Here is an 8,965-nt window from a genome sequence, read left to right on the forward strand (position 1 = left end):
GGGTCGCGGACGTTGGATGCATTGTCTACCCAAATGTTAAACAATACGAACACCGAGTAGACGGTCGACCCAAACAAACAAAACAACTGAAAAAAGCGCCGTTCACAGTCACGTTTACCCCGTCGCTGGTGATGAGTGGAGGCTGCGCTGCTTCAAATCTCACCTGTGACACGAGGAGGAAGAAGCTGAAACATTCCTCCCACGCTGGCAGTTGGGGTCGGCGTGAGCTCCAAACGAATCCCATGGTCTCCAAATATATTGAAAAAAGTATGGCAATTGAGAAGTGAATGGCAACTCTACTAGAGCTATTTTTTTGTGTGCTCCATGGTCTACTCAGATACTCGTTATTATGCAGTTTGGGTGGATATGATAACTCTAAGGCGCTGATTGGATTGTCGTTTCTTAGCGCCAAACTCCTTTAAAATATACAGGTCTTCCCCCATCGATTTCTTTAGCGGCTGAAAATCGTGCGTGGCCGGTAATTTACACCTGTAAATTATATACGGGTGTACAAATATACACCCATTCCAAGCGGGTCGTAATAAAGTTGCTCTTACATAATACAGTCACTAGGCGATCCGGAGCTCAGCCGGGAGCTCCAAGCCACTCCGGGGCACACCAACAGGACACACACAAAGCAACATAAATTTGACTCGTCTTTAAGAAGAACGGGAAATATACTCCAGAATAAACTGAGATTATATCAGCATTCAACATCAATTCATTCCATAGATCTCGCATCTTACACGGAATCCACACAAAGCTTGGGTGTCAATTGTGCTCATGACCATGATGTGTCACAATCTTCAGAGCAGAATCATCATGACCTCGATCTTGATGTGCCACAATCTTCCGATCAGAATCATCAGGTTCTCATAGAAATCAGCCATTTCTCTTGCACAGCCTCTAGTACGCACGCAGCATAGATGTTCCTCAACTAACTCGGTCTTGCCTACACACAAACAACATTCACTCATTTTTCTCTGAAATCAACTTTTGGAACACATGTGCCGCAAGTCACTCGTGCTTGTATCAGTCGCTGCATCATCAAAGAAACTCCGGTTCAGTTCATTACATATACTGAAACTGCTCATCGCTTTGCAGGTTGCTGAGATTGTCCAGAAGTTGAGGTTGTTTTCCTGACAGAAACATCCATTAGTAAGCACAGCCGTAGATTAAAACCGGAACCAGAGGAGCATAAATAAAGGATGTTTACTGGAAGCTTGAGCGCAGCTCATCTGCAATATTTTGTGACGAAGCACCACTTGTGAATCCTAACTGGAACATCATTTGCTCCAAGCGCTTGAAATTCGTGAGGTAAAGATATCCGATCTAATAGCGGCAACATCACCAACAATGCGAGGATTAGTCTTCTATGAAACAATGTGAGGATTAGTATTTACAATTGAGGACAACACACTACAACTTATAGTTAGTAAAAAAACATTGCAACTTACAATAGAAGACAGAGATCCACAATTTTTTAGTTGTGGGGGAAAAAAGTCAGGATATTTGGTGCATATAATTGTTAGTTGTAGAACAAACCAGTGTTTCAAGTGAAGATGCTCGATTGTACACTGCGATTCCTGCCCGTTTTCTTGTACGGGTTTTGCTGCTAACGATGTTCCTTCCCCAACGAAGTATGTCCCTACAGAACATGATTATCTAAGTAACTCACAGGTCACAGGTACTAGATAGATGAGAAAGCATCACACAATACTACATTTGTTCATATTCTATATAATGCAGAGAAAAGAAATGTGGTGCAGTACAAAGGCAAGTCTAGGAAGATGAATTCATACGTCCTGAATACTGATGCACTAACACCACATGGAAGCTCAATCATGTGTACAGAGGCTAGTGCATGGTGTTTTTCCTAGTAGGCAATAAAATGCTACTCCCTCCGCCCCAAATTACTTGTCGCAGAAATGGATGTATCGAGAACTAAAAATACGTCTAGATACATTCATTTCTGCGACAAGTAATTCCACACGGAGGGAGTATTAAGAAACATGTAGGTACAAGGCACATAACATAATTTACCTTTCTTCTTCAGTTAGAAAATCCTCTCCCAGGAGTTTGTTCAGCAGCAGATCCTGAAGTAACGAAACAAATGACAATTGATGTGAAAATATGCCTCACATCGTGATGCTTCAAAGCACTCTCTTATATGCAGAAAACGGAATGAAAAGGCAAACAAAACGAGTGCTCTTCAAGGATTGAACTACAACCATTAAAATAACGGTAACTGAAACAACATTAGGAGACAGTACCAATTGAAATACGCGAAAAATGTCAATATGTAGGCTATGATACAATGGATAAACATAGATAATAAGATAAATTCTACATCACAATCAATGAATATACCATACTGAAGCATCTAGTCTATGTAAGCTGTTTGATCAGAGGATAAAGAAGAGCCATATCCAGACCTGTGATTCACATTTCACAACATCCATCACGCGCTTATTGTATTCATTGATGCTCAGTGGAGGAAAGAAGAAGTGTCTCCGAGCATAAAGCTGTATTACAAAGAGCAAGAATCAGATCATCTCACAACAAACAAGCTTGAAGTGGAAAACTAGTACACATTGTCTCGACATCGTCACAAACATCATACAGTAAATCCAGAACAAGTGAAGGTCAACAGTGACAGCTAGGCTGAGCTACATGTAAGATAACTACATAACAGCAACTGTAAAGTGCATAAAAACCAACGAATAAAATTGACCAGTTCTCACTTCATATATGCAGTCCCCCAAGTATGCCAGCGATGCCGCGTTGTAGAGTGAACGGGGCTTCTTCACCTCTGGCGCGGGCGGCAACCACCACTTCTCAAACCCCATGTACGTGCTTGTGCTCTTCTTTGCTAATACGAACCAACCAACAATCAGTTGACAGAATTACTCTCTGACTAAATAGTGCACTAACCACACGACCCTGACACCAGAGCAGGTCACGGCGACATGTAACTAGTTGTCATCAAGTTCTCGACGACACAACCGTTCTATCGCACTTGCTTTTAAAGTCAAAATCTATATGCAATTGCCTTGTACTACCAACTTCCAGTTGTTCACTGACAGCATGCTGCCAGAGCTTCAGGGGGGCAGAACGTGGAGCAAATGGCCGGGATGGCAGAGCTGAGGGAGGATAGATAGATAGATACCTTGGCCCTCGCTGCTGCGCGCGAAGAGGTCGGCGTGCGTGGGAGGGGGCGCGCGCGCCGGGGTGGTCGCCGTCGCCGGCGACTGCCCCAGTGCGGGCTTGGGCTTCGCCTTTGAAGGCTTGGGCACGGCGACGGTGGCGGCGCCCGGGTTCATGTCCCAGGCGGCGCGCACGCGGAACTGGCGGTGCCGCGTCGGCGTCGCCATGGTCGCCGCCACGGTGGCCATCGTCGCCGCAGGCAAAAACTCTCGCGCCGTCGAGGACGCAAATGGATAAACCGCCTCCCGCCGTGGATATTCCCACCCTTTTCCTCTGCTCGTGGCCCGCGCGGGCCCACCTGTCAGTGCAGTCATTGCCAGTTTACGCTTTTGTTAGACATGGGATACGCTTTGTATGTGGGGTTGTGCATTACGGTGAAATGCGCCTACGAGGGCAATAGCTCGAGCAGTCTACCCGAATGCCTGTTGAACTCGCCGCCTGTGCTTCGCTTCCAATTCGAATCGCCTCCGCCGCGGCGCCGCCATTAGCTTTGCTTGCTTCTTCTAGAAGAATTCCTCTTTCGGCTCGCCGAATCGAGCCCTCCACCGCCTCGGCGCACCCTCGCCGGAGCCGAGCCCCCCACCGCCCGCCGCTAAACCCTAGCTGCCGCCGGCGACGGCCGCCATGAGCCGCTTCGACGGCCGTGCGGCGGACCCCAGCTCCTACCGCGACCGCCGCAGGTAACCCGCCCCGCTCCAAACCCTAACAGTACCCATAACAATCCTGGTTGGTTACTTATTTCTGCCTGGTCCGGTTGGTTACTTATTTCTGCCTGCGTTCGCAGTGAGGGGGCCTTCGGTGGCGGGACGAGGGCGTTCGCGCCGTCGGGGAGACCGGATGCTGCCGCCGCGGCGGCCGCGGCAGAGCTGGACGGGCTGCCGCGATTCGAGAAGAACTTCTACGTGGAGGTTCCCGCGGTGGCCGGCATGACGGCGGAGGAGGTCGAGGCGTACCGCCGCCGCCGGGAGATCACCGTCGAGGGCAACGACGTGCCCAAGCCGGTGCGCGGCTTCCGCGACGTCGGCTTCCCAGGTTAGGCCGTGGTGTTCTTCGTAGCCCCTTTTATCCCCATCCGCTACTGTTGTGTTGCAGGCTTTCAGTTTCAGACGCACAAATTTGATAGAATCAGCAGGGAATAGGATAAATTTGTATGCTTTTTTAGCATCTCTGTTGAATTACTTAAAATCGAATAACAGGAATGTCTTCATTTAGCTACGGGTCTCCTTGTATCACATGATGCTCTGTTTCTATCATACCACGCTCAAAAAGCATACTTTTGATGCACGTATATGTAATTGAAGCAAATACTCTCATGTCACTGGGCTGAGTGCCTGAGTTGATCCTGTTAGCTGATTGGGAAACGGCTTGCCCTGTGAAGCAGTGATTCTCATTGAATCGCAATTTTAGGTAGTTAGCTCTCCATTGCCTACATATGTGAGTAATCAACACTAGGATATTAGGGCCTAATAGCACTGGTTCTCCTGCTCTTTCTCGTGCCAATCACTGCACTTATTGCTAGAAGATTAGTACTGTATTTTCATTGCTTTCAAGATACTTGATATGTGTTCGATGAACTGAAAACAAAATGGTAAAAGTATATATATTACTCCCTCTGTCCCATAATATAAGAGTGTTTTTGACACTAACGCTCTTATATTATGGGACGGAGGAGTACTTTTTTACCAACTAGGAGTTTTCTAGACCTCACATTGCATCACATTATAATCAGAAGGCTCATGCTTCTGGAGGATAGCACCATATTATGATACCCTCTGATGTCTGCCTTTGCTTTTCTCCACCTTTGTTCTTAAATTTATATTCTTTTTGTATAAAAACTGTGCTGTTTGTTTAAGAAAAATGATGCTATTCATAGATACATGATTATAATTTTGTTTACTTGGCGCAGCGGTACAGCTGTTGCCTTGTGATCTGGGTTCGAATCCTGGAAACAGCCTCTTACAGAAATGTAGGGAAAGGCTGCGTTCAAAAGACCCAAAGTGGTTGGGCCCTTCCCTGGACCCTGCGCAAGCGGCAGCTACGTGCACCGTGCTGCCCTTTTTTTTATGCTTCCTTAGCTTTATCATCTCACAGCCTTTGTTTCCACTTACTTACCTAAGGTCCTTCATTTCTTTTTTGCAGAATACGTGCTGCAAGAAATCACAAAAGCTGGCTTTACAGAACCTACCCCTATCCAGTCACAAGGTTGGCCAATGGCACTGAAGGGGCGTGATCTTATTGGCATTGCTGAAACAGGATCTGGAAAAACACTTGCTTACCTTTTACCTGCCATTGTTCATGTTAATGCTCAGCCTATCCTAGGTGCGAATATGCTGCTTATATTTCTTGATTTACTTTTCTGGAATCATTCTGAATAATAATAATAATCTGAAAGGCTGATACATTCTTTGTTATTCAAGCTCCTGGTGATGGTCCGATTGTTCTTGTGCTGGCCCCTACACGTGAACTTGCTGTCCAGATACAGCAGGAGACAACAAAATTTGGTGCATCATCAAAGATAAAAAGCACATGCATATATGGTGGTGTCCCAAAAGGTCCTCAAGTTCGTGATCTTCAAAAAGGTTCTCCCCCACCCCCTCACTCACTCACGTGTGCTTCTCTGCATGTACTTGTTTGAAAGGATTATGTTTGTCTATACTCAACTGATGTAGTTACTTTCTACTCCGTATTTGCGTTGGTTTTTAATGGTTCTTTACATGACTGGTGATAGTCCGATTGTTCTTGTGTTAGGTGTTGAAATTATTATAGCGACGCCAGGGAGACTAATTGATATGATGGAATCACATCATACAAATTTGCGGAGGGTTACATACCTTGTTTTAGACGAGGCAGATCGAATGCTAGACATGGGTTTTGAACCTCAGATTAAGAAAATTGTTTCACAGGTACACCTCTTCCTTTTCCTACAACATGATTTATTGCATCATAGGGTAAATCCTGAATGTACGTGCAAATCAGTGTTCTGATCTTCTCCATTTGATATGTGCCCTTTTGACTTGCACGTTGTCATTTTTGCTATGAATTTAGTTATTATGATGAGGTTGTCAAATCATTTATCCACCATATAGTTATTATCCATTACCCATCAATGTTGGTATTGGCTTCATTGAAACTCAGCAAGTCTTAAAAATGATGTCAAAAGATTATTTCTTGTTTCAGATTCGTCCAGATCGACAAACACTTTATTGGAGTGCTACCTGGCCAAAGGAAGTTGAGCTGCTAGCAAGGACTTTCCTTTTTGATCCATACAAGGTGAACATAGGGGGTGTTTCTTTCCAGGGACTTTTTGGTGTAGGGACTAAAAAAAGTCCCTTTTAGTCCCATGGGAAAGAAACAGGAGGGACTTTTAGGGACTAAAATGGGGTAGTTGGGACTAAAGGAAGAAGTCCCTATGGGAGGGACTTTTTGGGACTTTTTTGACACTTTTTCCAACAGTGCCCCTACTTTTAGCATGTCATTTAATAACTTCTACTCCCTCCGTCCCAAAATAACTGTCTTAACTTTGTACTAGCTCTAGTACAAAATTGTACTAGGCGTGAGACACTTATTTTGGGACGGAGGGAGTAGTATATTACTAGGGATAACATGGTCTTTTTGCATGTCATTTAATGACCTCTAGTCCATGTTTAGTCCTTGGAAAGAAACGGGTAGGGACTAGAGACTTTTTAGTTGGGACTAAAAAAAGTCCTAGGACTTTTTAAAGAAACAGGGCCATAGTGCCCACAGTTTGTTTTGCTAGTGGATTTCCTACATACTACTAGTATACTATTTACCTGTTGCATTTCAGCACATTTTAATTTGGTTTGATGCAGGTTATAATTGGTTCTGAAGAACTGAAAGCTAATCATGCTATCTGTCAGCATGTAGAGATATTATCTGAGAGTCAGAAGTATAACAAGTAGGATTCTGTTTCATTTTCCATTACGTGATATGTACTCAAAATGCAAATACAGTCCTTAATACTGAATTATTGTGATATAAAGGTTGGTCAATCTACTGGAGGATATAATGGATGGCAGCCGTATTTTAATATTTATGGACACCAAGAAAGGATGCGATCAGATCACCAGACAGCTTCGAATGGATGGTTGGCCTGCTCTGTCTATTCATGGTGACAAGAGCCAAGCTGAAAGAGATTGGGTTCTTTCTGAATTTAAGTCCGGGAAAAGCCCTATTATGACAGCTACTGATGTTGCTGCTCGAGGCCTAGGTATATACAGAAATTCCCTCAGAAACAACAAATTATGAATTATGTAACACAGGGAGATTAATATGTGCTCTGTATATCTTGAAAACAGATGTTAAGGATGTCAAGTATGTCATTAACTATGACTTTCCGGGGTCTCTGGAGGATTATGTCCATCGCATTGGTCGAACTGGCAGAGCTGGAGCAACAGGGACAGCTTACACCTTTTTCACGGCTGCTAACGCCAGATTTGCCAAGGATCTTATTAGCATTTTAGTTGAAGCTGGACAAAAGGTCAGCCCTGAATTAGCTAATATGGGCCGTGGTGCACCACCTCCTTCTTTGGGTAAGTTTTCTGTTTGGTTACTTTTTTTCCCCAAGATATACAGATCAGCTGATTCTTTGTTCTGCACCCATTACTTCTTTTACCCCTGAGATATTGTTGAAAGCCATGTTGTTGAGTTGGGTCTGACTATTATTGCATTTTGCAGGTTATCGTGATAGATACAGAGGGCATGGAGGTGGCCGTTCATGGAGCTGACGTTAAAATATTCAGTTGTTGCAAAGAGTGATATGTGACCTTTCTTTGTGGATGATTATGTATTTCCGGCTCACTGGATCTTTTGGCTAGTGCCCGGTAAAGGTGGATTTATTTACTTTGGATACCATGCCGTGTTGACTGAAACTTTTTCACCCATTCTGTCTAATAGCTAGAAATGTGTCACAATCATGCAGTTTCATTAGAAAATAGTTCAGTTGTCACTTTTGCTGAGTGACAGCAAAGCTCGTAATATTTTGGTCCCATCAATGTCAATACATGACCTAATTTATTTCCATAATACTCCCTCTGTCCCAAAATAACTGTCTTAACTTTGTACTAGCTCTAGTACAAAGTTGTACTAAGCTTAAGACACTTATTTTGGGATGGAGGAAGTACCACATTAGCCTACGTTGGGTCCGTTATACTGAATACTAATGCATCCTTGGTTTTGTGCAGTTCCTCTTCAGTTTGTTTTCCTTTTGGGGTACTAGCACCACTAAGGGCAAATAGCTGTTGTGGTTGTCAGCTGGAACCTAGAATGGGGTTTCTTCCGATTGGGACAGTGGGAACTTTTTTCCCTTGTGATTGTCAAGCCAATGGCTCTCACCATGTGATGATAAGAGCTTCTTTGATTTAAAGGAATTCTATAGGATTTTTGGAGGATTGAAATCCTTAGGATTTTTTCCAACATTGGTCCTTCGATCCACAGGATTGGAACCCATAGGAATTTTTCCTATGGAATCTTTTGTACTACATTTCATAGGAAATCTAACATCCACTCGAACCTCCTTTTACAATTCCTTTGTTTTTCCTGTGACATCAAACACTCCTTGATAATCCTATAGGATTCAAATGGGCATGCCACTCCAACCCTATACTTTTCCTGGTCCTGCGTTTTCAAAATCCTACGAATCAAAGAGGCCCTAAATGTAGATGGTGTGGTCACAGCTTTCCTTCATAAGGTTGTGGTCATAGGCATTGTTGGAACTAGATGGCCGTGATAGGTGTAGTGA

General features: G+C 44.0%; 2 protein-coding genes across 2 annotated transcripts; one reads left to right on the forward strand and one right to left on the reverse strand.

The window, feature by feature from the left end:
- Positions 1-658: 658 nt before the first annotated feature.
- Positions 659-3,442, reverse strand: LOC123442874 (mini-ribonuclease 3-like). The gene is made up of 7 exons (XM_045119046.1): positions 3,170-3,442; positions 2,745-2,872; positions 2,436-2,525; positions 2,044-2,096; positions 1,546-1,648; positions 1,217-1,332; positions 659-1,139 (listed from the first exon to the last, which is right to left on the reverse strand). Exons 1-7 carry the CDS (start codon positions 3,393-3,395, stop codon positions 1,091-1,093), a joined length of 765 nt encoding a protein of 254 aa, XP_044974981.1. The 5' UTR covers positions 3,396-3,442; the 3' UTR covers positions 659-1,090.
- Positions 3,443-3,632: 190 nt separating this feature from the next.
- LOC123442875 (DEAD-box ATP-dependent RNA helicase 20) lies at positions 3,633-8,225 on the forward strand. Its single transcript, XM_045119047.1, has 10 exons — positions 3,633-3,887; positions 3,992-4,239; positions 5,347-5,526; positions 5,625-5,786; positions 5,956-6,110; positions 6,385-6,477; positions 7,038-7,123; positions 7,209-7,435; positions 7,524-7,757; positions 7,903-8,225. Exons 1-10 carry the CDS (start codon positions 3,832-3,834, stop codon positions 7,950-7,952), a joined length of 1,491 nt encoding a protein of 496 aa, XP_044974982.1. The 5' UTR covers positions 3,633-3,831; the 3' UTR covers positions 7,953-8,225.
- The last annotated feature ends 740 nt before the right edge of the window (positions 8,226-8,965 follow it).

The sequence above is a fragment of the Hordeum vulgare genome, chromosome 3H, assembly GCF_904849725.1.
Source record: "Hordeum vulgare subsp. vulgare chromosome 3H, MorexV3_pseudomolecules_assembly, whole genome shotgun sequence".
Classification (NCBI taxonomy): Eukaryota; Viridiplantae; Streptophyta; class Magnoliopsida; order Poales; family Poaceae; genus Hordeum; species Hordeum vulgare.